The sequence below is a fragment of the Puma concolor genome, chromosome B2 (assembly GCF_028749965.1).
Source record: "Puma concolor isolate L17-30 chromosome B2, mPumCon1.1.hap2, whole genome shotgun sequence".
Classification (NCBI taxonomy): Eukaryota; Metazoa; Chordata; class Mammalia; order Carnivora; family Felidae; genus Puma; species Puma concolor.
This window is the reverse complement of record NC_141671.1, coordinates 4266786-4293637: the sequence shown is the minus strand read 5'-3', so window position 1 is coordinate 4293637 and position 26852 is coordinate 4266786. Positions and strand designations below refer to the sequence as shown.

At 42.0% G+C, this 26852-nt stretch overlaps 1 protein-coding gene and 1 long non-coding RNA gene across 5 annotated transcripts in view; one reads left to right on the top strand and one right to left on the bottom strand.

Annotated features, from left to right (window-relative positions):
* The first annotated feature begins 10113 nt into the window (after positions 1 to 10113).
* The window catches only part of LOC147580679 (uncharacterized), a 53289-nt gene continuing 36550 nt past the window's right edge, over positions 10114 to 26852 (top strand). For both annotated transcript variants that reach the window (XR_015250970.1, XR_015250971.1), the window contains exons 1-2: positions 10114 to 10563; positions 22666 to 22813. This is a non-coding gene — a long non-coding RNA (uncharacterized LOC147580679). The remainder of the gene's footprint in view (positions 10564 to 22665; positions 22814 to 26852) is intronic.
* Positions 13762 to 26852, bottom strand: part of SLC17A1 (solute carrier family 17 member 1) — a 36476-nt gene continuing 23385 nt past the window's right edge. For all 3 annotated transcript variants that reach the window (XM_086706096.1, XM_086706095.1, XM_086706097.1), the window contains exons 11-13: positions 24113 to 24203; positions 14721 to 14859; positions 13762 to 14085 (exon numbers count right to left, since the gene is read on the bottom strand). In XM_086706096.1, coding sequence (XP_086562222.1) covers positions 14722 to 14859; positions 24113 to 24203 — 229 coding nt within the window. In that variant the 3' untranslated portion in view covers positions 13762 to 14085; position 14721. The remainder of the gene's footprint in view (positions 14086 to 14720; positions 14860 to 24112; positions 24204 to 26852) is intronic.

Here is a 26852-nt window from a genome sequence, read left to right as displayed (position 1 = left end):
AGGGACATTTTCTGGGCTTCTCGGTAAAACAGCTAATGCCACTGACTAATGCCTGGTCGTCAGGCACCCAGGTGTGTTTCTACATGTGAGCTGTGTATAAACACGCCTCTAACCCAGGCGCCCCCCCACCCACCCCGCCCCGTCCGCATTTTATCCAAGCGAGGGGAAATGCCAGGCGAGGACAGGTGTTTCACCAGAGGCTGAGAGCGAATATGACGTCTCTCACCAAAATGTCACTGCTTTCAGTAAACACAATCCATTGGAAGGAAGAAGGGTATCCCTTAGTTCTCTTTTCTGGGATCTATATTTGGCCCAATTTATGGTAACTAACTCTGTAACAGGGTGTGCGACGTCACATCGAAGACTGGGGTAGGCAGCAATGTGTAACAGATGTAAAATTCCGAAGTGAAGAAGTAAGAGGACCTCACAGAGGTCGTTCAGGGTGTGATTAAAACCCAGTCGTGTGGGGAGGCGCCAAGATGGCAGAACAGCACGGAAGTTTTTTGTGTGTCTCGCGTCCATGAAATACAGCCAGACCAACCCTAAACCATCCTGCACACCTAGAAAACCGATCTGAGGATTAACACAACAATCTGTACAACGTGAACCACAGAACTCAGCAGGTACACGGTGCGGAGAGGTGAACTTGGGGGGAGAGAAGCCACGGAGGGCAGGGAGCCGCTTTTGCATGCAGAGAGAGGACAGAGACGGGGCGGGGGGGGGGTAGAATACGGGAAAAGCACCCCTCCCCAAAAGCAGCCAGAGAGAAGTGGAAAATTGGAAACGGCTGCAGGGACTACACCGAAAAGGGAGAAAGGAGAGGGTTTAAATTCCATTAAGACTGTAAACAAGGGGAGTGTGAAGGCTGCAACTCCGCAGCTCCATACCTGGCAGTGCTGTGGTGGGAAAGGTGAATCCCCAGGAACAGAGTGGGGTCCGTGAGGTTCTCGCGCCACGTGGGGAAAAGCGGTTCCACTGCTGGAAGGACATTTGGTAGAGACTGTTGAAGCCACCTGGTCCCAGCAGACCCGGAAGGCGGCCACATTCGCTGGTGCTGGGGCAAGGTCGTTGAGGGTGAAGCCTGGTGCCAGATGTGTGTTGTGGTTTTCCATAATCCCTGAAACGCTGATGCTGCGCTATCTTGCGGACTTTTTCTGGGATGGGCTGGCACCTGGCCACAGTCTCGGGGCACCGGCAACAGCAGGGTCCAGTGGGCATTCCTGGGTGCAGCCAACATTGGACCACTGCTCATTCGGCCATTGCTCGGTGAGACCCTCCCGCAGAGGGGTGGAGCGGGTCAAAGCCGCAGTCCTTTGGAAGTAAGGGGCTGGGAAAAACAGCCACATCTGAGGCAAAACTCGGGAGAGAGGTGCTGCCCGGGGCCTGGTCACGGAGAGTGAAAAAGCGGGGAGTGGACGAGAGCTGAGGACAGAGGACGGGTGCGCGATTGCTGATCTGGGAGAACAGACTGGGTGGCTGGGCGGCGCCATTTTGACCGCTCCCGCGCATGCGCATACACACCTATGAGCTGACAACACTCCACCCTAGTAGGCTAGGAGTGCCATCTAGTGGAGAGTGGAGCCATTACACTGAGCCCCGCCCAACTGGGCCAACCTCGCTCTTCAAGACCACAAGTCTCACCGCCTACTTAGTTTATGGACTATAAAGCACCTCATGGTTTGACTTTTAGAGAAAAACAAAGTAATTTCAGTCGTATTTCAGTCTGTTAGCTGATCCATCTATTCAATTTTCTTTCTTTCTTTCATTCTTTCTTTCTTTTTTCCCCCCTTTTTTCTCTCATCTATCAAGCCACTTTCAATACCCAGACCAAAACACACCTAGGATCTAGCGTCATTTATTAGACTGTGTGTGTGTGTGTGTGTGTGTGTGTGTGTTTAATTTTTTATTTGAATATTTTTTAATTTTAATTTTTTTAATTTTAATTTTTTCTACCTCATGAATTCCTTTTCTCCCCTTCAAAATGACAAAACAAAGGAATTCACCCCAAAAGAAAGAGCAGGAAGAAACGACAGCCAGGGACTTAACCAATACAGATAAAAGCAAGATGTCTGAACCAGAATTTAGAATCACTATAATAAGAATACTAGCTGGAGTCAAAAATAGATTAGAATCCCTTTCTGTGGAGATAAAAGACGTCAAAGCTAGTCAGGATGAAATCAAAAATGCTATAACTGAGCTGTGGCCACAGATGGATGCAGCGGAGGCAAGGACAGACAAGGCAGGACAGAGAATCAGCGATATAGAGGACAAACTTCTAGAGAATAATGAAGCAGAAAAAAAGAGGGAGATTAGGGCAAAAGAGCACGACTTAAGAATTAGAGAAATCAGTGACTCATTAAAAGGGAACAACATCAGCATCACAGGGGTCCCAGAAGAGGAAGAGAGAGAAATAGAAATAGAAGGATTATGTGAGCAAATCATAGTTGAAAACTTTCCTAACGTGGGGAAAGACACAGACATCAAAATCCAGGAAGCACAGAGGACTCCCATTAGATTCAACAAAAACCGACCATCAAGAAGGCATATCATAGTCAAATTCACAAAATACTCAGGCAAGGAGAGAATCATGAAAGCAGCAAGGGAAAAAAAGTCCCTAACCTACAAGGGAGGACAGATCAGGTTTGCACCAGACCTATCCACAGAAACTTGGCAGGCCAGAAAGGAGTGGCAGGATATATTCAATGTACTGAATCAGAAAAATATGCAGCCAAGAATTCTTTATCCAGCAAGGCTGTCATTCAAAATAGAAGGAGAGAGAAAGTTTCCCAGACAAACAAAAATTAAAGGAGTTTGTGGCCACTAAACCAGCCCAGCAAGATTTTTAAGGGGGACTTTCTGAGGGGAGAAATGATGAAAAAAAAAAAAAAAAAAAAAAAAAAAAAAAATATATATATATATATATATATATATATATATATATATATTCATACACACACACACACACACACACACACACCAAAAGCCACAAAAGATTACCAAGGACCAGAGAGCACCACCAGAAACTCCAACTCTACAAGCATCATAATGGCAATAAATTCGTATCTTTCAGTACTCATTCTAAATGTCAATGGACTCAATGCTCCAATCAAAAGACATAGGGTAACAGAATGGATAAGAAAACAAGTTCCAGGGGCGCCTGGGTGGCGCAGTCGGTTGGGCGTCCGACTTCAGCCAGGTCACGATCTCGCGGTCCGTGAGTTCGAGCCCCGCGTCGGGCTCTGGGCTGATGGCTCGGAGCCTGGAGCCTGTTTCCGATTCTGTGTCTCCCTCTCTCTCTGCCCCTCCCCCGTTCATGCTCTGTCTCTCTCTGTCCCAAAAAAATAAAAAATAAAAAAAAAAAAAAAAAAAAAAACGTTAAAAAAAAAAAAAAAAAAAAAAAGAAAACAAGTTCCATCTATATGCTGTTTACAAGAGACCCATATAGACCTAAAGACACCTTCAGATTGAAAATAAGGGGATGGAGAACCATCTATCATGCTAATGGTCAACAAAAGCAAGTCAGAGTAGCCATACTTGTATCAGACAAGCTAGACTTTAAAATAAAGATTGTATCAAGGGACGCAGAAGGGCATTATATCATAATCAAGGGGTCTACAGACCAAGAAGGCCTAACAATTGTAAACATTTATTTGCCAAATGTGGCGGCACCCAAATATATAAATCAATTAATCACAAACATAAAGAAACTCATCAATAGTAATATCATAATAGTAGGAGACTTCAACACCCCTCTCACAGCAATGGACCGATCATCTAATCAAAAATCAATAAAGGAGGGGCGCCTGGGTGGCGCAGTCGGTTAAGCGCCCGACTTCAGCCAGGTCACGATCTCGCGGTCCGTGAGTTCGAGCCCCGCATCGGGCTCTAGGCTGATGGCTCAGAGCCTGGAGCCTGTTTCCGATTCTGTGTCTCCCTCTCTCTCTGCCCCTCCCCCGTTCATGCTCTGTCTCTCTCTGTCCCAAAAATAAATAAATGTTGAAAAAAAAAAATTAAAAAAAAAAAAAATCAATAAAGGAAACAATGGCTTTGAATGACACACTGGACCGGACGGACTTAACAGATATATTCAGAACATTTCATCCCAAAGCAGCAGAATATACATTCTTCTCCAGGGCACATGGAACATTCTCCAGAATAGATCATATACTGGGACACAAATCAGCCCTCAGCAAGTACAAAAAGACTGAGATCATACCGTGCATATTTTCAGACCACAGTGCTATGAAACTCAAAATCAACCACAAGAAAAAATTTCGAAAGGTAACAAATACTTGGTGACTAAAGAACATCCTACTAAAGAATGAATGGGCCAATGAAGAAGTTAAAGAAGAAATTAAAAAGTATATGGAAGCCAATGAAAATGATAACACCACAACCCCAAACCTCTGGGATGCAGCAAGGTGGTCATAAGAGGAAAGTATATAGCAATCCAGGCCTTCCTAAAGAAGAAAGAAAGATCTCAGATACCCAACCTAACCTTACGCCTAAGGAGCTGGAAAAAGAACAGCAAATAAAACCCAAAACCAGCAGAAGACCGGAAACAATAAAGATTAGAGCAGAAATTAATGCTATCTAAAAACAACAACAACAACAACAACAACAACAACAAAAACAGTAGAACAAATCAATGAAACCAGAAGCTGGTTCTTTGAAAGAATTAACAAAATTGATAAACCATTAGCCAGTTTGATCAAAAAGAAAAAGGAAAGGACCCAAATAATTAAAATCAAGAATGAAAGAGGAGAGATCACAACCAACACAGCAGAAATACAAACACTAATAAGAGAATATTATGAGCAATTATATGCCAATAAAATGCGAAATCTGGAAGAAATGGACAAATTCCTAGCAACATATACACTACCAAAACTGAAACAGGAAGAAATAGAAAATTTAAACAGACCCATAACCAGTAAAGAAATCGAATTAATAATAAAAAATCTCCCAAAAAACAAGAGTCCAGGGCCAGCTGGCTTTCCAGGGGAATTCTATCAAACATTTAAGGAAGAGTTAACACCTATTCTCTTGAAGCTGTTCCAAAAAATAGAAATGGAAGGAAAACTTCCAAACTCTTTCTATGAAGCCAGCATTACCCTGATTCCAAATCCAGAGACCCCACTAAAAAGGAGAACTATAGGCCAATTTCCCTGATGAACACGGATGCAAAAATCCTCAACAAGATATTAGCCAACCGGATCCAACGATACATTCAAAAAGTTATTCACTACCACCAAGTGGGATTTATTCCTGCGATGCAGGGCTGGTTCAATATCCAGAAAACACTTAACGTGATTCATCACATCAATAAAAGAAAGGACAAGAACCACATGATCCTATCAATAGATGCAGAGAAAGCATGTGACAAAATACAACATCCTTTCTTGATAAAAACCCTCAAGAAAGTAGGGACAGAAGGATCATACCTCGAGATCATAAAAGCCACATATGAACAACCCAACGCTAGTATCATCCTCAATCGGGGAAAACGGAGAGCTTTCCCCCTAAGGTCAGGAACAAGACAGGGATGTCCACTCTCGCCACTATTATTCAACATAGTATTGGCAGTCTTAGCCTCAGCAATCAGACAACATAAAGAAATAAAAGGCATCCAAATTGGCCATGAGGAGGTCAAACTTTCACTCTTCACAGATGACATGATACTCTATATGGAAAACCCAAAAGATGCCACCAAAAAACTGCTAGAATTGATTCATGAATTCAGCAAGGTTGCAGGATATAAAATCAATGCACAGAAATCGGCTGCATTCCTATACACCAACAATGAAGCCACAGAAAGAGAAATCAAGTAATTGATCCTATTTACAATTGCACCAAAAACCCTAAAATACCTAGGAATAAATCTAATCAAAGAGGTTAAAAACCTATACACTGAAAACTATAGAAAGCTTATGAAAGAAACGGAAGACACAAAACAAAATGGAAATAGATTCCATGCTCTTGGATAGGAAGAACAAATACTGTTAAAATGTCGATACTACCCAAAGCAATCTACATATTCAACGCAATCCCTATCAAAGTAACACCATCATTCTTCACAGAGCTAGAAGAAACAATCCTAAAATTTGTATGGAACCAGAAAAGACCCCGAATAGCCAAAGCGATCTTGAAAAAGAAGACCAAAGCAGGAGGCATCACAATCCCAGACTTCAAGCTATACTGCAAAGCTGTCCTCATCAAGACAGTATGGTGGTGGCACAAGAACAGACACTCAGGTCAATGGAACAGAATCGAGAACCCAGAAATGGACCCACAAACGTATGGCCAACTCATCTTTGACAAAGCAGGAAAGAATATCCAATGGAATAAAGACAGTCTCTTCCACAAGTGGTGCTGGGAAAAGTGGACAGTGACATGCAGAAAAATGAACCTGGACCACTTTCTTGCACCAGACACAAAAATAAACTCAAAATGGAGGAAAGACCTCAATGTAAGACAGGAAGCCATCAAAATCCTCGAGGAGAAAGCAGGCAAAAACCTCTTGGATCTTGGCCACAGCAACTTCTTAGTCAACAACGTCTCCGGAGGCAAGGGAAACAAAAGCAAAAATGAACAAATGGGATGACATCAAACCAAAAAGCTTTTGCACAGTGAGGGAAACCACCAACTTTTGTTGGAAAAGGCAACCTCCTGAATAGAAAATATTCATAAATGATGTACTGATAAGAAATTAACACCGAAAATACATAAAGAATGCCTACAATTCTTTTTTTTTTTTTTTAAACTATTCCAATTAAAAAATAGGCGGGGGGAGTGGGTGCCTGGGTGGCCAAGTCAGTGGAGCGGCCGACTTCGACTCAGGTCATGATCTCACAGGTGCGTGAGTTCGAGCCCCGCATCGGGCTCTGTGCTGACAGCTCAGAGCCTGGAGCTTGCTTCGGATTCTGTGTCTCCTTCTCTCTCTGCGCCCCCCCACCCCGCCCCCGCTCACACTCTGCCTCTCTCTCAAAAATAAACATTAAAAATTTTTTTTAAAACAAGGCAGAGGACCTGAATAGACATTTCCCCAAAGCAGACATCCAGATCGCCAACTGACACGAAAAAACGCTCATCATCACTATCATCAGGGAAATGCAAGTCAAAACTGCAATGAGGTATATCACTCACACTTGTCAGAATGGCTCTTATCAAAAAGCTAAGAAATAACAAGCGCTGGCAAGAATGTGGATGGAAAAAAAGAAAACCTCTCATGCACTGTGCGTGGGAAAATAAATTGGTGCAGTCACTACAGAGACTAGTACAGAGATCCCTCAAAAAATTAAAAATAGAACTATCACAGAATTCCGCAATTCCACATCGAGGTATTTATCTGAAGAAAATGAAGACACTAATTCAAAAGGACACATGCACACCTATGTTCGTCACAGCATTATTTCCAATAAACAACGTACGGAAGCTACCTAAATGTCCGTCGATAGATGAATGAATAAAGAAGACGCACCGTATTTATCCAACAGAATATTCCTCAGCTGTAAAAAAAGAATGAAATCTTGTCATTTGCAGCCACACGGATGGAGCCCGACGCTAAATGGGATAAGTCAGAGCAAGACAAATACCGTATGGTTGCACTTATTTGCGAATAAAACACAAAACAAAACAACCAACAAAACAGAAGCAGGTTCACAGATACAGAGGACGAACGGGATGGTTGCCAGAGGGAAGGGGGGTGAAGAGATGGACCAAACAAGTAAACGAAACTAAGAGATACGCTCTTCCAGTTAAATAAGACACAGGGGGGGCACCTGGGTGGCTCAGTCGGTTGAGCGTCCGACTTCAGCTCAGGTCACTCCATGGGTTCGAGCCCCACGTCGGGCTCTGTGCTGACGGCTCGGAGCCTGGAGCCTGCTTCGGATTCCGTGTCTCCCCCTCTCTCTCTCTGCCCCTCCCCTGCTCACGCTCTGTCTCTCTCTGTCTCAAAAATAAATAACATTAAAAAAAAATGTTTTTTTAAATGAAATAAATAGGGACACTTTTGGGTGGCTCAGCCGGTTAAGCGACTGACTTCAGCTCAGGTCACGACCTCAACATCGTGGGCTCGAGCCCTGCGTCAGGCTCTGTAATAACTGGGAGCCTGGAAACTGTTTCGGATTCTGTGTATCCCTCTCTCTCTGCCTCTCCCCTCCTCATACTCTCTCTCTGTCTCTCAAAAATTAACAGAAATAAAATAAAACATTTAAAAAATTTTTAACAGTTAAATAAAAATAAGCAAACAACTTATTAGAGTAAAACTAGAGTTTATGCGTTTAAAGTCATAAAGAATAATGGAATACTAACGAGGGGAGAAAAAAAGAGATAAAATATCAAAAGGGAGGAAGGAAAAATATTATTTGCAAATGATACGATTATCTACCTAGAAACCAGAGAATCAACTTACAAACCATCCTAGCAAGGTATCTTGGCCCCAGTTACGTTTCTCAGTTTAAAAAAATAAATCTATTCAAACAATATCTTCCCTATATCCCAGCCCAAACTTATAAGAAAATATAAGAAGTAAAAATCCCATTCAGGAAATATAAGTTAAATTTGATAAGAAATGCATAGGAAATACGTAAAGCAAACTGTAGCACTGGGCTGAAGAAAAAGTGAACCTTCCTTTGGCATTGGCGGGGGGGGGGGGGGGGGGCGGGGGTAGTCTTACTACGTTCTCTTAAGGGAGGTCATGCTATTACAGCAATCTTAATTTCTCCCAAATAGATTTAGTGCAATCTCATGCAATTAGATTGCAATTCGGTGCAACTTAAGTACTGCGGTTAAGTCTTTATTAAAATGGCCCAATGATTATAAACTTTCCTGGAATTAAAAGCAGCCGAGGCTACATATTATCATCCTCAAAAATAAAAATGATAACAGTTGTTTGATCAGCCTGATAGTTACATCTATTAAAAATTTAGACCAACCACTATATTAATAACAGGTCCTTGTAACAATAGATATTAAACTATGTATTAAGCCCAGAAACACATATAAACATATCAAAGTTTATTTTACCAAAAGTTGCTATTTTAAATCAGAAGAAACAAATGTGAAGTATTCCCCAAAAAAAATGATGGTAGAACTCAATCACTTGGAAAACAAGTCTGAATCCCGACTTAAGCTGCGCGATAAACATCTGTACATGAAGTAAAGACAGTAAAGAAACAATGAACTTTTAGGAAGGAAACGTCTATGCTGTATGCGGTCCGTTTCTTTCTTTCTCTCCCCTCCGTGTGAGCTCAATGATGGCAAGGTCAAAGACTGCCCTAACTGGTTGAGGCAGCCCATTTGTAAAGCCTGCAAGGACCTCAGATTAACGCACAGTCGTGACAAATCACAGTATTGCATTCCTGAAACTAATATAACCTGTATGTTAACTGCACTGGAATTAAAATTAAAAAATAATAAAAATGAATAAAAACTAAAACTAACACAAAAAGCTCTCAGGAGATTGAAGTCTGCTGATGGTCGGTCTTGGTATCCTGGTGAGAGTGTCAGTGGGGGACAGGCCGGGGCAGTGACCGCCCACAGGTGCACCGGCTAGGGGAACCTTTTCTGTCACCCATGTGGCTTCACTCTGACATTCTTCATTCTGCAGGGCCATACGGGTCCGCTTGTCTTTACACACCCAAACACATTCACCTAAAGCCACCCGGTCAATAAAACCCCTTTATATCAACAAAACAGAACATACAACAAGTTTACAGATTTTCGGACCACATAATTATGGCATCTAATTTACAAAGCCTCTAAGCCAAGTTTTCTATTGTTGCACAAACCACTGGCAGTCCTGATGACATTATATACAGTTCTGTGTGGTCTTTACTGATTTCCCGCCCCACCTCACCCTCAAACAAAGGCAACTACAACCAACGTACAAAAAGACAAAATACTAGGGAACTACCTCATGCCAGAACCATCAAGGGCTGTTTGCTAAATTAGTGACCAGGAGGACCCAAAGAATAGGTGACATTGGAGTCAACTCACAGCTCCCTGCCAGACGCCTGGGCTCTGCTCCTTCCTCAGAAAGGGCAGGAGAGGAAACCGCCTCCGGGTCAGGGAGGCCGGATCCTTCCAGCAGCAGGAAGTGGGAGGAGCAAGTGCACCGGGGAACCAGAGGCGATCTTGCAATTCCGGGGGCCAGGCCCTCGGTGCGCAAAGGCTCTGCGCCCGAGGGGAGACGCGTGATCGTGACTGCCCTCTGACATTTTCCCCCAGCTGCTTCCCTCGAGATGGAAAATTGACAGGGACCAACTTTGCAACAATGTGTCAGTGTGACTGAGCCTAGCAAATACTGCGGATTCTGCAGACCAGCTGAGCGCTGCTGCCTCGTGGCCCCAGTGCCCCGAGGATGCAGGGTGTTGAAGAAGCCTTGCTTCCTCCTCCCAGAGCCGCAAAACTGAGAGCGGGGCCAAAGAGGACGCTTCTGGGACCCCGCCACCGGTGCTGGGGTCCCCGCGCTGGCTGTCACCTGGCCTTGGGTCTGCAAGGTGGATTTAAAGCTCCCAGCCCTCCGGCACCCGCCCAATGGAAGCTGCAGAGGCCGCCGAGGTAAACAGGGGGTTCCACCTCTGCTGTGTTTGGGGAGTGACACCCTCAGGCAGGCGCCGTCCGTCCGGGCAGGAGCAAAGTTACTAGAAAAGTCCAAGGGGTGAGATGTTTTGGAGGGGAAAAGAAGGCAGCAAAAGAGAGTATTACCTTCCAGTGAAAAATGGACACCTTTTCCAAGAAGGTTTAATCAGAGCGTGTAGGCACAGTCAGCATTTGAAATATTCCCTGTACCTTCGGAATTATTAGCGGGGGCAAGGAAGCAAGAGGAGGAGGAGGACAGAGATAAGAGGGACATGGTTTTAGGGGAGTATAAAATACAGTATAAAATACAAACATGAAGTGTATGTGTCATGATAACAAAGGCTTCTGGGTTAAACTCACCCCTGCAAAGGAGACAGTGCTCAGCGTGGGGGAAGTATTTGTAAGAAACACAGATTAAGTGAAATGGCTCAGAAAGGTAGAAACCAAAGGCGACGGCACTGCATTCCAGAGAATCTGAAGCAAGCACACACACAAGAAATGTGAGAGGGCAGTAATTTTAGACAGTTTTAGAAAATCAAAGTTAACCTTTCCAGGGGGGACACACTTACCGAATCTTTTTTGATATTGTAATATAACATCAGGATGTTCAATAAAAACTGCTTGGAGGGGAGCCTGGGTGGCTTAGTCGGTTAAGCGTCTGACTCTTGACCTCAGCTCAGGTCATGATGTGAGGATTTGTGAGTTCGAGCCCCGTGTTGGGCTCTGCACTGACAGCCCGGAGCCTGGTTGGGATCCTCTCTCTCTCTCTCTCTCTCTCTCTCTCTCTCTCTCTCTCTCTTCCTGTCCCTTTCTCTATCTCTCTCAAAATAAGTAAACATTAAAAAAAGTTTTTTAAGCTGCTTGGACATAAATGGAAATTAAAAGAGATAATAATGAAAACTTCAATATACCTTGTAGATTTTAATAGGTCAACTATGTAGAAACAAGTAAGATTTTTGGGTCTGAATATGATTACTGCCATAGCTATGCCCAGCTCCATATCTTGGAAATAGAGGATAAACCTTTGCTAATACCTATGGAGTATTTCCCAGCTTGCTTATGTGCTTATTCATAAGGACAACCTCAGCAGTTTGTCTATTAAAATAATTTGTATGAGCTCCCATGTTTTTAGCTTCTGGTTGTGTTTCATTCGCTTACACAAAATGAATTAACGAAGACATGTTTAATTCCAGATCCAGAGTTTTGCCATTTCTAATCAGCAACCTTGCATATAAATGCATCTTGATGAATTTTTGTGATGCACCGTTATGGGAACTCTTACTACTGGCAATACTGAGTCAATTGAATTTTTTCTAATGTTTGTTTATTTTTGAGAGAGAGAGAGACAGAGCATGAGCAGGGGAGGGGCAGAGAGGGAGGGAGTCACAGAATCCCAAGCGGGCTCCAGGCTCCGAGCTGTCAGCACAGAGCCCGACTTGGAGCTCGAACCCATAGACCGCGAGACCATGACTGGAGGTGAAGTCGGATGCTTAACCCACTGAGCCACCCAGGCGCCCCTAGTGAATTTTTGATTGATACCTACTAAATTTCCCTCCAACCATCATTTGGACCATTTCTTTCAATAAATTCGCTAACCAGTTATTATTATCGCTTAATGGGAAAAAATTTATTTCTGTATTAATTGATCAGCAAAGTTACCGGGTGTGTTGACTGTTTCTGTAGCTTTCCAGTCAACCCACTTTGATTTTCAAGGTAAGCAATCATGTCATTTACTCATAACGTGAATTTCACCCTTTCCCAGGGTTGATTCCTTTATTTCGCTCTCAACTCCTTCCCCTTAAGTGAAAACCTCACTGCTTATTGCACAGACGAAATGCCAACCCATGTACTGACCCGCCACGTGGCTGCCCATAAATCCCACCTTCTCTGGGCTACTTCGGATTAACTCTAGGTTACATCCAAGGCCCATGCCTGCAGTGTGCTTGGGTTTCATCCTCTCTGGATGACTCAAATACTTTTCATTCTGCGTGTGCGCCTCTCTCCCACGGTGAAACCGCATGACTGAATAATGTCATCAGCTTAGGTGTTACTACTGCACCTAAGTCTAAGACAGACAAACAATCCATGTTCCCCCACAGGGACTGTGTCATTTATCTGCTCCCTTTTACAGTGCTGTTTGTTCTTGCTGTCTCCATTTCCTCCGCTCACATTCCCTCCTTCCTCACCCCCACTCTCCCTTCTCTCCCTCCGTCCCCCTCCCTCTCCCCTTCCTTCCTTCCCTCCTTCCTTCCTTCCTTCCAAAACACAGGTAGAGAAAACTGCCTGAAACAAACATGTAATTCCGTGAACACTCTTTTAATCACCACTGTGGACATAAAAGAATATTGCCAGAACCTCATAAGTTTTCCATGTGGTCTGTCCTAATCACATCTTCCTCCCCTTAAAAGTAATAACTATCCTGACATTTAGAACAATGTCTTCTCTGCCTGTCTTTACGGATTGGCCACCCTCCACCCTGATAGTGTTGCCAGTTTTTAAAAATGTAATGCTTTTAAATTTTTTTTTTTCTCAACGTTTTTATTTATTTTGGGGACAGAGAGAGACAGAGCATGAACGGGGGAGGGACAGAGAGAGAGGGAGACACAGAATCGGAAATAGGCTCCAGGCTCCGAGCCATCAGCCCAGAGCCTGACGCGGGGCTCGAACTCACGGACCGTGAGATCGTGACCTGGCTGAAGCCGGACGCTTAACCGACTGCGCCACCCAGGCGCCCCAAGATAACTTTTTTTTTAAAGTGTCTTTATTTTGAGAGAGACAGAGAGAGTGTCCCAAACCCTGAGAATGGGGCTCAATCCCACAAATGGTGAGATCATGACCTGAACCGAAATCAAAAGTCAAACACTTGACTGACTAAACCACCCAAGCACCCCTAAAATAGTTTTTTTTTTAATTTTTTTAACGTTTATTTATTTTTTTTTATTTTTTTATTTTTTTTTTTTAATTTTTTTTTTTCAACGTTTATTTTATTTTTGGGACAGAGAGAGACAGAGCATGAACGGGGGAGGAGCAGAGAGAGAGGGAGACACAGAATCGGAAACAGGCTCCAGGCTCTGAGCCATCAGCCCAGAGCCTGACGCGGGGCTCGAACTCACGGACCGTGAGATCGTGACCTGGCTGAAGCCGGACGCTTAACCGACTGCGCCACCCAGGCGCCCCAAAAATGTAATGCTTTTAAAGTCACTTTTGATCTAGACGCTCCCCCTCCTGTCCCTTTTCTTTTTCTTTGTAATTTGTCTGTTAAAAAATCTATTAAGGCCTTTGATTGTAAAATTCCCACAGTTTAGATTTGCTGACGATGTCCTTAGGATTTTGGTCCACGCATTCTGCACTCTCCAGTCTCTGTCTTTCTTGCAAAACAGCAGCTGCTATCTACAGGCTTGACTGTACTCAGCTGATGTTCTTAGCAAGACCCTGGTGACGTGTGTTCTTGGGTCAGGATGTACACGGTGTGTCTGTATCTCTCCTTGTGATGTTAACCGCCGTCGGGGCAAAAACAAAACAAAACAAAACAAAAAAACAGATCCCTTTATTCACTAGAGTTTGTTCAGTAAAGATATCCTACATATACCAATTCTTATTTATGCATTAGGGGAAATAATTCTATAAAGACACACGTCTACTCTTTATTTACCTCTGACAGAGTTGAAAGAAGAAAGGCACAGTATCAGATTCTCTTTTGAACTTGAATGTGCCCTTAGTCTCCATCATTCGTTCTAGTCAGGGTCACCTTTAAGGTACCTCTTGCCAAACCCATTAGTAAATTCCAGACCTTATGTAATTTGACTTCTGGGTAACATTTCCCTCCCGGGGTGATACCACATTCTCCAGCTGTGCTCCCTGCTCAACCCAGGGCCCTGCCCAAGTCCTCCCTTGGAAGCCTTCCCTTCTCTTCCTCACCCTTAAGGTCAGACAGTCCCACCCTACTGGTTCCCCAGAATCTCAGAGCGACACCTCTTCTGGGCTGCGTGCTGTCCCCACCTGGACATGGCCCCCTTCCCCCAAACCCAAACTTGTACCCCGCCCAGCACCACAGTCTGCTCAGGGGGTACCCTCAACCCTGCCCTCTCCTGCACCCCTACTTTCAAAATCGGACCTCAAGCCGATCACTTCTTACCTTCAGAGGCGTGTTTGTTCTGGTCTGTCTGTATCCCAGTCCTGAATTTCTGCTTTCCCAAATATGAGACAGAAAAGTAGGCCTGTCACATTAACACCTGCCGTCAGGAAGAAGATTTTAAACCAGCCAGATTCTGGATTCTGAGGATTTTAGTGCAAAGTAATTATAAATTAGTGGGCTTGAGGTGCTTTTTAACACTTCCAATATCATATTAAAATCAGTACAGGTTTAGCACAAATCACTTTACAGACATGGAAAAACACACTTATAAGGAGCAAAAAAAATTTGTCAGTTCACTCTACAAAGATAATTACCATTTATCTTCCTCCTTTTTTGATTTGTGTCTATGTACATATAATTTTTCATATATCAAAATGGCATTATGATGTACATAGTGCCCAAGCCAAGAATGCATATATTTTTATTTAGAATTATAAACGTGTTTAAAAAAAAAGAAATATGAACGTTTGCATATCAAGAAATATTCGACCTTTGCTGACTTATTAGTAATCCAGAGTTTAGATTTATAAAATGTGTAAAACATCCCTTATTTCCTTATATTTAAGTGGTTTTTCACTTTTTGCTGCTATAAATTGGAGTACTTTTGAACAAAATTTATCAAATACCTTTTCCTTATTCCTAACCCATTTTCTCTTTGAGCCTCTAATACGATCAGTTTCATTAACAGATCTTGTAATATTCAGCCACTTTAACTTGCATAGAAAATGGCTTACTTAATCATGGTGTCATAGGCATATATTTTAATATGCTGGTGGACTCTATGCACAGGTAATTTATTTCATTTTTGCATCTATATTCAAAGATGGCATTGAATTTTAATTATGTTTGAGATCTGTTTTACCATTTTGCCTTTTAACTTTTGTATCAGCTTAAAATTAAATTTTATGTAGTTGAACGTATAATGCATCGTGATTGGGTTTAAATGTCTGGTGTCATGCTTTCCAAGGATGTCCAACCAGAAATTTATATAATTACTAAGTCCTATTTTACATTAGTATCTTTATTGTTCTTTCCTTCCTTTATAGCTTTCATCATCTAGAATAAATTCTGGGATCAGGTGTGAGAACGGAGTATAATTGTATTTTTCTACAAGGGGGTTTGCCACTATGTATTTGTTTTTTTGTTTTTTTTTTTTAATTTTTTTTTTTCAACGTTTATTTATTTTTTTGGGACAGAGAGAGACAGAGCATGAACGGGGGAGGGGCAGAGAGAGAGGGAGACACAGAATTGGAAACAGGCTCCAGGCTCTGAGCCATCAGTCCAGAGCCCGACGCGGGGCTCGAACTCACGGACCGCGAGATCGTGACCTGGCTGAAGTCGGAACCCTTAGCCGACTGCGCCACCCAGGCGCCCCTGTTTTTTTTTTTGTTTTTGTTTTTTTTAAAATAAATCCATGCCCACGGTTTGAAATGAAACTTCATCATCCAGAATGTATTTTTTTCGCAACTTGACCAAATCATCATCGGTTTTATTTAAAATATAATTTAGGAAAAAAATATATATATATATATATAATTTAGGAGTAGACCTTGAGAAATAAAAACATGTTTCCAGACTAGACATTAAATATATTTAATTATACTGATCTCTCTAATTTAAACATGCCACGCTTGGCAGCTCATTGGCAAAGTCAAGAAAAGGAGCGAGACCTGCCCAGAAATTCAACGACAAATAATACAGTTTGCAATGATTTGAAGTTAATACAATTCATTGTGATTTGGAATTAAAGTCCAGCATGGAAGCTTGACTGTGCCTCTTTCTTTGTGTATTTTCACTGATACTGCTTCTAGGTGTGCAGTTTTCTTCATAGGGGACTTTGCACAAATTTCATTTTTCCCCCATAGGTATTTTGTGTATGGGTTGATAAACTGCTCTTTAGATTTTTCCACAATGTGCGAACTGACTTTGATTCTTTCTCCCCAGGGGGACACTTTGTTCTCTGTACATCATGTTATTTTGTTCTTCTGCATTTACATTGTATATACCTGTAACTTACTTTTCTTGAGCAACTGGGTTTGCTAGCATTTTGCTACAGGATAAGATAGCAAACAGGAGTTTGTTTTTCCTGATTTCAAAGGGTGCGCGAGTAATGAGACTAATAGCTGTTATGGGTTGAGTATATGAGCGTCTGACACTTGCATGCATGATCGGATTCAGTAAACCCATAAATCCCATGATGTTTCTATGTCATTTTGGCCATTTATAGCTGGAGACACTAAGAATTAGAGGGAAAAATGTATCTGGGTCACGTAGCTTAGAAGTAGCTGAATAAGATAGTTTTGCCAGAGAAATACACACTCTAAACAGCTAAGCGGCTGACCCTCAATTGTTTGCACTATTATTGCCTAAAGAAAACTTTTTTCCTGGGGCGCCTGGGTGGCGCAGTCGGTTAAGCGTCCGACTTCAGCCAGGTCACGATCTCGCGGTCCGTGAGTTCGAGCCCCGCGTCGGGCTCTGGGCTGATGGCTCAGAGCCTGGAGCCTGTTTCCGATTCTGTGTCTCCCTCTCTCTCTGCCCCTCCCCCATTCATGCTCTGTCTCTCTCTGTCCCAAAAATGAATAAACGTTGGAAAAACAAAATTTAAAAAAAAGAAAACTTTTTTCCTGATAATATAGCAATGCCATCTTTCTTTGGTTAATGTTTGCTTCATTCTTTTTTTTATGCCGTCCTTACAACTTTCAATATTTCTATCTCTTTATTCTAGGCAGGTATCTTATATATAAATGGCCTAAGAATGGATTGAGTTTTTAATCCAGTCTTAAAAACTTTGTCCTTTAACCACAGAAGTTAGTACGTCTATATTTATTGTGACCACTGGCGTATTTGCTACAATTTCTGTGTTTTCAATCTTTCCTATATATTAACCATATTCTTGCTCACCCCCCCCCCCCACACACACATATCATTTCTTCTTTCAAATCGAGGGGGTTTTGCCTTTTTTTTTTTTTTCCGCATCGCATGTTTCTCCTCTACCCTGGTTTGAAAGTTTCACATTCTGCCTATTTTTAATGGTTACCCATATACCAAAAAAAGAAAATTGTAATATTAATCCCTATATTTTAAAAAATCAGAAGGACCAGGAGGAGGGGAAACCGGGAGTTGTTCAGTGAGGAAAAAGTTTCAGTCATGCAGGATAACAAAGTTCTAAAGATCTGTTGTACGACAATGTACACATAGTTAACAATACTCTTAATACTGTAACGTACACTTAAAAATTAAGAGGACAAATTTATGTGTCTTTTACTACAATAAATTTTTTTTAAAAAAAGTCAGAGAAGAATCCTATAGCCTCTGAATAAAAACTGATTCATGAAAAAAAATTAGCTCTTTAGTTTCTCATCAGGGTCTCCCAGATTATTTTTTCTTATACTCTAGCTCTGTCTTGTTTTTCCTTATAACTATACATGTTGTGTTATTAACAGTATGTTATAAAGTCAGTATTTTTAAAACTTATGTTTATGTTACTTTCCTTTTGAAAGAGAGAGGGAGAAAATGAGTGGGGGAGGGGCAGAGAGAGAGAGGGAGACACAGAATCCGAAGCAGACTCCGGGCTCTGAGCTGTCAGCACGGAGCCTGATGCAGGGCTCGAACCCACAACGGTGAGATCATGACCTGAGCTGAAGTCGGACAGTTAACCAATTGAGCCACCTAGGTGCCCTTATAAAGTCAGTATTCTAAAAAAATTTCTCCATTACCGTCTTGCATAATTTGGGGTGTATTCTAATTCCAAAACAATTCCTTTTGTTACTAGTGTGAATGATGCCATATATATATATAAAATGCCCACTAGGTAACATTTCTGGTATTTATAAACGCTGCTATTTAAGTATGTTGATTTCGTTTTGAGCAAACTTACTGAACTCCATTCTTCCTTTCTTCCATTTTCTATTTTTTATTGCTCGTGTTGGTTTTCTGAAGCCTTATTTTATTCTCTCTGATTCTTAAATCTATATTTTTCTTTCCTTTTAAAACAGCGTCTAGAAATTCCAGTCCAGTGTTAAAAAGTTGATAAGTAATGTAGGTATGAACATCCTTTTCTCATTTCTCACCTTCAGGAGTATGCATCTTATTTTTTATTCAACTTTTTAATTTCCTTATTGTTTCTTTTATAAACTGTCAGCTACCATCATATACAAAGCTTTGTGAGGTTACATTACTGACGAAACATCGTCACTTAACATCATCTGATGCAAATAATTGCTTTTACCACCTTTCCCAAATGCAAACACCTGCTTTGAAACACTTTAAGTTCTTCTTCTTCTTTTCTTTTGGAATGAAATATCTAGCTTTATATTTTTTTTTGGAATTTTTTTTTTGGTTTTATTTAAATTCCAGCAGTTAACATACAGTGCTATATTCCTTTCAGGAGTACGATACAGTGATTCAACACATCCATACGTTACCTGGTGAGAAGCCACCCCCACCCCGTGACCATCCGTGAGTTCTCGATAGTTAAGAATCTGTTTCTTGATTTGCCTCTTTCCCTCTCTTTTTTCCCCTTTGCTCATTTGTTTTATTTCTTAAATTCCACGTGTGAATGAAGTCTTATGGGATTTGTCTTTCTTTGACTGATTTCACATCGTGTAATACTCTCTACCTCTATCCACATCAGAAATGCATCTTAAATTTCTTCATCCGGTAAAAATAATCTATAGTATTTTGGCGTAAAAAATTTCCACATTAGGGTGCCTGGGTGGCTCAGTCAGTTGAGCGTCTGACTTCGGCTTAAGTCAGGATCTCGCAGTTTGCGAGTTCGAGCCCCACGTCGGGCTCTGTGCTGACAGCTCAAAACCTGAAGCCTGCTTCAGATTCTGTGTCTCCCTCTCTCTCTGTCCCTTTCCTGCTCATGCTCTGTCTCTCTCTGTCTCTCAAAAATGAATAAACATTAAAAAAAAAAAAAGTTGAAAAAAATTTCCACATTAAAGAAGTTCCTTTCTTTCCTTATTTTGCTAATCGGATGCAAAAAAAAAAAAAAAAAAAACCTCATATGTAGCTATTGGAATTTTATGTGCCAATTGAGATAATCATAGAAGTTTTTTTTCTACGTTGATCTAATGCGATGAATTATACCAGTAAATACACTTACATTAAACTATCTTTGCTTTACCGAAATAAAATCCACTTGGTCATGAGGTATTGTTTTTTAATATACTCTTAGCTTTGGTTGACTAATAATTTCTTTAGGACTTTTGCATCTCTGTTCATGAGTTAAATAGGCCTAAATATTTCTTCCGTTGCTATCATCTGGTTCTGGAATCAAAATTATACAAGCCTTATAAGTGCTTTCAGAATTCTTTTTCTTAATTTCCGGTATCAGTAGTTGAGAACAGGAATAAACTATCCAATATTAGGTAGCACACAGCTGGTAAGCCACCTCGGCCTGAGTTCAGGTTCAAGATGTTTGAATGCTGCTTCAGGTTTTCCATTTTGATTGGTCCATCCGTGGTCTCTATCTTTCGTGAGCCAATTTGGGTAAATTATATATTTTTAGAAATGATTTTGTTCATCCAGGTTTCCCCACTTTTCAGCCTGGGGTTGTTCTGAATATTCTTGGCTTTTAATCTACATTGTCCCTGAAAACATTTCCCTTTTCTCATTTGGCATTTTATTTGAATCTTGTCTCTTGTATCCTGCTCCAGAAAGTTTATCTGATTAATCTTTTCACGTTACCAACTTTAAGTTTTATATATCTTCTCTATGGTTTTATTAACTGTAGAATTTACTTATTTGCCCCCTTATTACTTTAGTCCTTGTCTTTCAGGTTCACTCTGTTGTTTTTCTCCCCCCCCCCCCCCACCCACGTTCTGGAGTCGAATGCTCAGTTTATTTATTTTTGGTTGTTTTTCTGGTGTTTTCTTTTATAAATTAGGTGAAGTTGTAAATTACCCTTAATGTCCCATATACTTCCAAATGTACCAATTTCACCATCATTGAGTTCAAGTATTACTTGATTCTTTTTTTGATGTTCTCTTAAACCTAATAATTATTTACTGTTATGTTGTTCAGTTTTATAAACATACGTGACCTTCTTAGAAATCCTGTCGGTATTGATTTTGGGTGTTATCGCACTTTGGTTTTCTATAGGATACTGGTCCTCTGGAATCTGATTTACCATCTTTTCTCAGTGGAAGAACCGAGTCAAATCACTGAGCTTGCCAATATAGGCAATTGACGATCTAAGTCATTTCTTATTTTCGAAATATACGTGGCTTTTTCTACGTGTCTTTTCTCTTTCATTTCTGTCATAAATGAACTGTGATTGGAGGACACATTTTGTGTAATCACAGTCCTGTTTACAATTGCTAGGATTTACATAATGGCACAGTATGTGGTCAGATTTTGTTAATGTTCCGGGACACCTTGAAAGGAATGAGGATTCTGCGGTTGTTGAGTGGGGCATTACTCTGTACGTGTCAGTTAGGCCAAGTGTGTTAATTGTGTTGTTCACGTCTTTTATATTCGTATAGATTTGTCCTCCTTTTTGCAACAACTACGATAAGTGATGTATTGATATCTTTCACCATAGATGTCTCTGTACCTTTTAATGGCAGAGATTTGTGGGTGTTTTGGTTACACCGGGGTGCACAGCAGGTTGGCTGGGAGCTGTGCTCCAGTCCCCTCGTTCCCAGACCCTGGACGGTAGGGATGCGGTCACCATTGGGATTGTTACCAGTTGCTGTGTCAGAGCACGAGAATGGCCTCCTGATTCGTAACGCTTCTCTTCGGAATTAACCCGTATAACTTCATCTCCTATGTCGTTGGCCAAAATAACTCGCATGAGTACATTTAACTCCATGGAAGTGGGAAAAGGCCAAGAAGAGAACCAGAAAAATTATTGCAGCTACAGTAATTAACCTCCTGCTCTGCCCTTCTGGTCACCACAGATCTGATTGACTCACCTTACCCCACACAGAACACATTAATCAAGGCCGAGCACTCATTCGATCACCTCAGGACCCGATCAGAGGGCGTTCAAGTGCACAGCGAGAGGTAGCCCTCGGGATGCCTGCCTCACCTCCGTAAACCAGCTGCTGCTGTCTGTCTCCCAATCTGGCTTCCAGAAAGGAAGGATTTATGATGGCTGTTGGATGGCCGTGCTACCACAGGATACGGCACGATGGAGCTTCCAGCCTTTTAAGTTGCCTTTACTAACAGAATTGGCCCAAATTACTCTCTCATTACTGGAATCAGAAGCCTCACCAATTCTCTTGTTAGCTGCATTTAATCCGAAATTTTTTGTTTCATTTTTTATATTCTTGGTTACCAAAGGTTAGATTTGGTTCTTTGTCAGATGCTATGCTTCTTATTTATATTTTTGATCCTCTCTTTTGCTTCTTTAAATACATACATAGGGGCACCTGGGTCAAGCGTCCGACTTCAGCTCAGGTCATGATCTCGTGGTTCGTGAGTTCGAGCCTCGAGTCGGGCTCTGTGCTGACAGCTCGGAGCCTGGAGCCTGCTTCGGGTTCTGTGCCTGCCTCTCTCTCTGCCCCTCCCCTGCTCGTGCTCTGTCTCTCTTTCTCTCTCTCTTTCGAAAATAAACATTTAAAAACATTTTTAAAATATTTACATAGATTTCAAATACCTTTAAAGATATATTTAAAGATATATTCCAAATTTTTTTTATTCTCTCACATGACCCCGTGTTTCTTCATGTGTCTGGTGATTTTTGGTTGATTGTGAAATCACATTCCCTAAACTTCCCTGCACAAGAAAATCCTGGAGTATGAATTTAGGGTGAGTTTCTCTGGAGAAATTTCACTAGTTTCTACCAGGCATCTGTGGCCTCCTCGAAATTTCAATTCTTGGCTTACGGCACTTGAAACCAGTCGAGTTTGAATCTGGGCCCCCAAACCTTGTGAAAATTGGTGTATTGATTCAGGTATTCAGAAGGTCTTTATTCTGTTTTTCCTTTCCCTTCGAAGCAGGGGCTGAGACAGACCAGCTCCCCCACTGGACGGAGACAGCTTTGGCTATCTCTGGAGCCACGTTTCCTCCGAGCCTTCGGAAACCAGCGGAGAAGTCAGCTCATCTGACAAGCTTTTGGAGGTGCACTCAGCACGTCTGAGCGAGGTAAACCCAAAAACAGACCGAGTGGGCTCTGTGCTGGGGGCGGGGGGCAGCCTGGGCTCCTGGAGCTCTGCCTTTCCACGGAGGCCACCTCTCTCATCCGGGAGTTTCCACGCGTATAGTGATTTCTCCTGCCTTCCCGATACCTTACGTATGTGGAGCATGATGGTGGAGGGCTCCCCTCTTTGGGAAATCTGGCCACGGCAGACACAGACCACCTCTCCTTGGCCCGGGTCATCAGGACCACGTAGAGGAATTGCCTGGATCCTGCTACACCATAGCTCATGGGCTTTCCCCCAAAGACACCAAGTTTGTATATGACCTTCACGGGGCTGGCAATGTGAAGGGGCAGTCCTTTGTGATTACAGATTTATGCCGGCATGTCTGTCCCGACTCTTTTTTTTTGAGTGATTTGGGGATGTTATCTCTTATTCCTGGTTTGTCCATCACAGCTGAAGAGGAAGGTCACCCAGGGCGGCCCGTGGCTTCAGCGGGCGTTTATGTCCCGGGGATCAAGCTCTTCCTTCGTGTTCGATCTCTGAAATTTTCTCTTGCGTCTTTTTCAAGATCAGCTCAGCGCGTAGAATGATTGTTTAAGCTTGATAGGGCATTTTAGTGTTCTTAAAAGAAGGGTTTCAGGTAACCCTGCCCACAACACTTGTAGAAACACAAGTCAGCCTTTCTAGAAGTGTTTCTTCTGGTGTTTCATTCTAATTTGCTCCTGATTTTCAATTCCTTTTCTAGCAAAACTGTATCTTGTTACTTATATCACCATTCACCCAGCCAAATTCCTGTTTTGATCAGGCCACACACCCATTATTAAAAATCACAGAGGTCCTGGGCACGTGGCTGGCTCAGTCGTTTAAGAGTCAGACTTTGGCTCAGCTCATGATCTCAAGGTCTTGTGGGTTTGAGCCCCGCATCCAGCTCTGCACTGAGAGCTCAGAGCCTGGAGCTGGCTTTGGATTCTGGGTCTCCCTCTCTCTCTGCCCCTCCCCACTTGTATGTGCTCTCTCTCTCTCTCAAATATTTTTTTTTTTTTTTAAATCACAGAGGTCCAATTCTGTCCCCCTGACCAACGACGAAAATGTTCCCAGCACAACTAATTGACATCCAGTGAGAAAGAAATTGTATTATCTGTAGGTTTGGAGGGATGCCTGATCTGACCAGGTTTGATGTGACAGAATATCTCATTACTCACCTCTGGTAGATGTCACCTCTACAATTGTTTGTATATCCATTACCTTCTTTCTGCACAATTAATATGAGAAAGGTAACCGCCCATGTCTGAACGCTCCTTACCTCATTCAGGATCATTCCACACAGAATGGAAGAAATTAGTCCTCCTATCATTCCAATTACATTTGTAACTCCCTTAAGAAATCCATAATAACTGTGCGAAAAAGAACGACAAAACACAGATGTAAAGTCGTACAAACACTACAGGAAAAGCCAGCCTAATGAAATGAGGTTTAAGAGAGCTAACTGTTTATTTCCTGAATTTTTCATTCCTCTCCTCCTCAAATTCCATTAAAATGTCAAAAAAGTATGCCGATATAATTAACTTTCCGGTTACAGCACAAAGTCAGAAAAGTTGGCTTTTTAAGAGATTGAGAAAATGAGACCATATAGAGTGACAGCCAGCAGGGTTAGGAAATCTGTAAATACAGTTGAGAAATTTGGAAAGTGATGTTTATTGGCAATAGAAACCGGTTTAGGGTTAATACAGAATCGAAGGACTCTATTCACCTGGCCTGTTGCCACAGTCCCAGATCCTGGCCCCAGCGACTGCTCCAGTCCTCAGACAAGGAGGGCAGAAGCTAGTTTCCAAACAACAGTGCTTGGCCAGTCCCGGGTACCCAGACCCAGCTCTGCCACAAGTCAACTACAAAAGCAGGGAAGCCCCAGAGAACGATCAGTAGACTAGGGGTCAAATCTATCTGTCAATCCACAGAGCACAAGGAAGTGCCTTTCAGAGAGCGGAATCAGTGTCTTACCGAGAAATGAGTTCTCTCCAGGATGGGGAGAAGGTCACCAGACCTTTCCTGCCTAACAGATTTCACCATTAGAGGTTCTGTGTGTTCTTCCTTTTTCTGAGAGTGAGGGTTTTCTGTTTGCTTTGTTCTGTCCATTTGATTTTGTGTCCCTGGGTCTATTTTATTCCTCCTCTGCCTTCACATGTGGGAGGCTGTGTGTAGTTGGTCTGTTAGTTTCTGTGTCTTAAGAGAGGCATCACCTAGGGACCCAGAGTCTCTGCAAGCAGCCGTAGGCAGTCACTGGGTGCAAATTTGATTTGCTTTTTCGGGGGAGCTAGAGGGTGTGTCCTAATGTGTAAAGAAGAACATTTATGATCGTGAGCAACCACAGGTGCAGATCAGGGCAGAGACCTCCAACTGTCCCCGGAAGGTAGAGTTCCCTTTTTCATTTTAGCGGTAGGACCCCTAAGGTCTTTGTGGGAATTGGGCCACTGAGGACTTTTGTGGGCCTTTGTCACATTTGCCTTCATGAGCCCCTCTCCCCATAACGATATTAAAAATTATATTTTATGACTGTGTGTGTGTGTTGAAGAACTTTTCAGTGTCATCTAATTGTCAGATTTACTGACATGAAGTTGTCCATAATATGATTTCCTTTTTATATGCTGTGACTTACCATAATGCACACTTTGATGTTACTCGTTTGACCATTTTTCTCTTTATTTTTCTTAATCAGCCTTCATTATTTTATCAATTTTATTAATTCCCAAAGAACCAACCTGTGACATTATCGATTTTATGTTATGACTTTTTTCCCCCTAATCTTCATAATTTGGGGGGAGGGTTAAATTTGCTCCTTTTTTCCTGGCTACTTGAGATCAAAACATGATTACTGATTTGAAGACTTAACTGTCTTTCGATGTATATGTTTAAAGCTATACATGTCTCTCTGGGCATGATTTTAAAACCATCCCACATACTTTGAAATGTCCTATTTCATTATAATTTAGTGAAAGTATTTTCTAATTCCAACTGTGATTTCTTCTTTAACTCAGACATTAATTTGAAAGCAATAGGTGGGGCGCCTGGGTGGCGCAGTCGGTTAAGCGTCCGACTTCAGCCAGGTCACGATCTCGCGGTCCGGGAGTTCGAGCCCCGCGTCAGGCTCTGGGCTGTTGGCTCGGAGCCTGGAGTCTGTTTCCGATTCTGTGTCTCCCTCTCTCTCTGCCCCTCCCCCGTTCATGCTCTGTCTCTCTCTGTCCCAAAAATAAATAAAAAAAAAAAAAAAAGAAAGCAATAGGTTATGTGTCATTTACTTTTGATGGCAACCTTAATTCACTGTGATCTAAGAATATACAGTAAAACCTTGGTATGTGAGCATAATTCGTTCCAGAAACATCCTTGTAATTGAAAGCACGTGTATATCAGAGTTAATTTCAAGAACCGTTGGCTCAGTTGTGATCAGGTGACATTTGGCCTCATGTACAACTCGTATTGCAAGATGTCGCTCGTTTATCAAGTTAAAATTTATTAGAAATGTTTGCTTGTCCTGCAGAACACTCACAGGACAAGTTACTCGCAGTCCAAGGTGTTACTCTTCTGAATGATTTCAATCGTTTTAAATTAATTGCAGCTCGCTTTATGACCCAGCATATTGTCAGTTTCAGTAACTGTCCTGTAGGCAACTGAAAATAATTGGGATCCTCTCCTCGTTGAGCACAGTGTCGTGTTCCATATTCGTCAATTAGGTCAAGCCCGTCACATTTTGTTCTTGTCATTCTAGTCGTCCACGTCCTTACTAACTTCGTGTCTCCCTCATATTTTGTACAAGCTGTTCAAAGAGGTTATGAAAATTTCTCCCTCCGTGGTATGTTTGTCTAGCTCTTTGAGTCCTCTCTGTTTGTACTGAACATAAATTAAGGCTGTATTCTTGGATTCAGAGGTATAATTCTGATATTTTTCTCTTCACCATTGTGAACTAACACTTTATTTCTAGTAGTGTTCCACTTTTTCCGATACTAGCATAGTTGTTTCAAGTTTCTTTTGGTTAATATTTGCGTGGGATA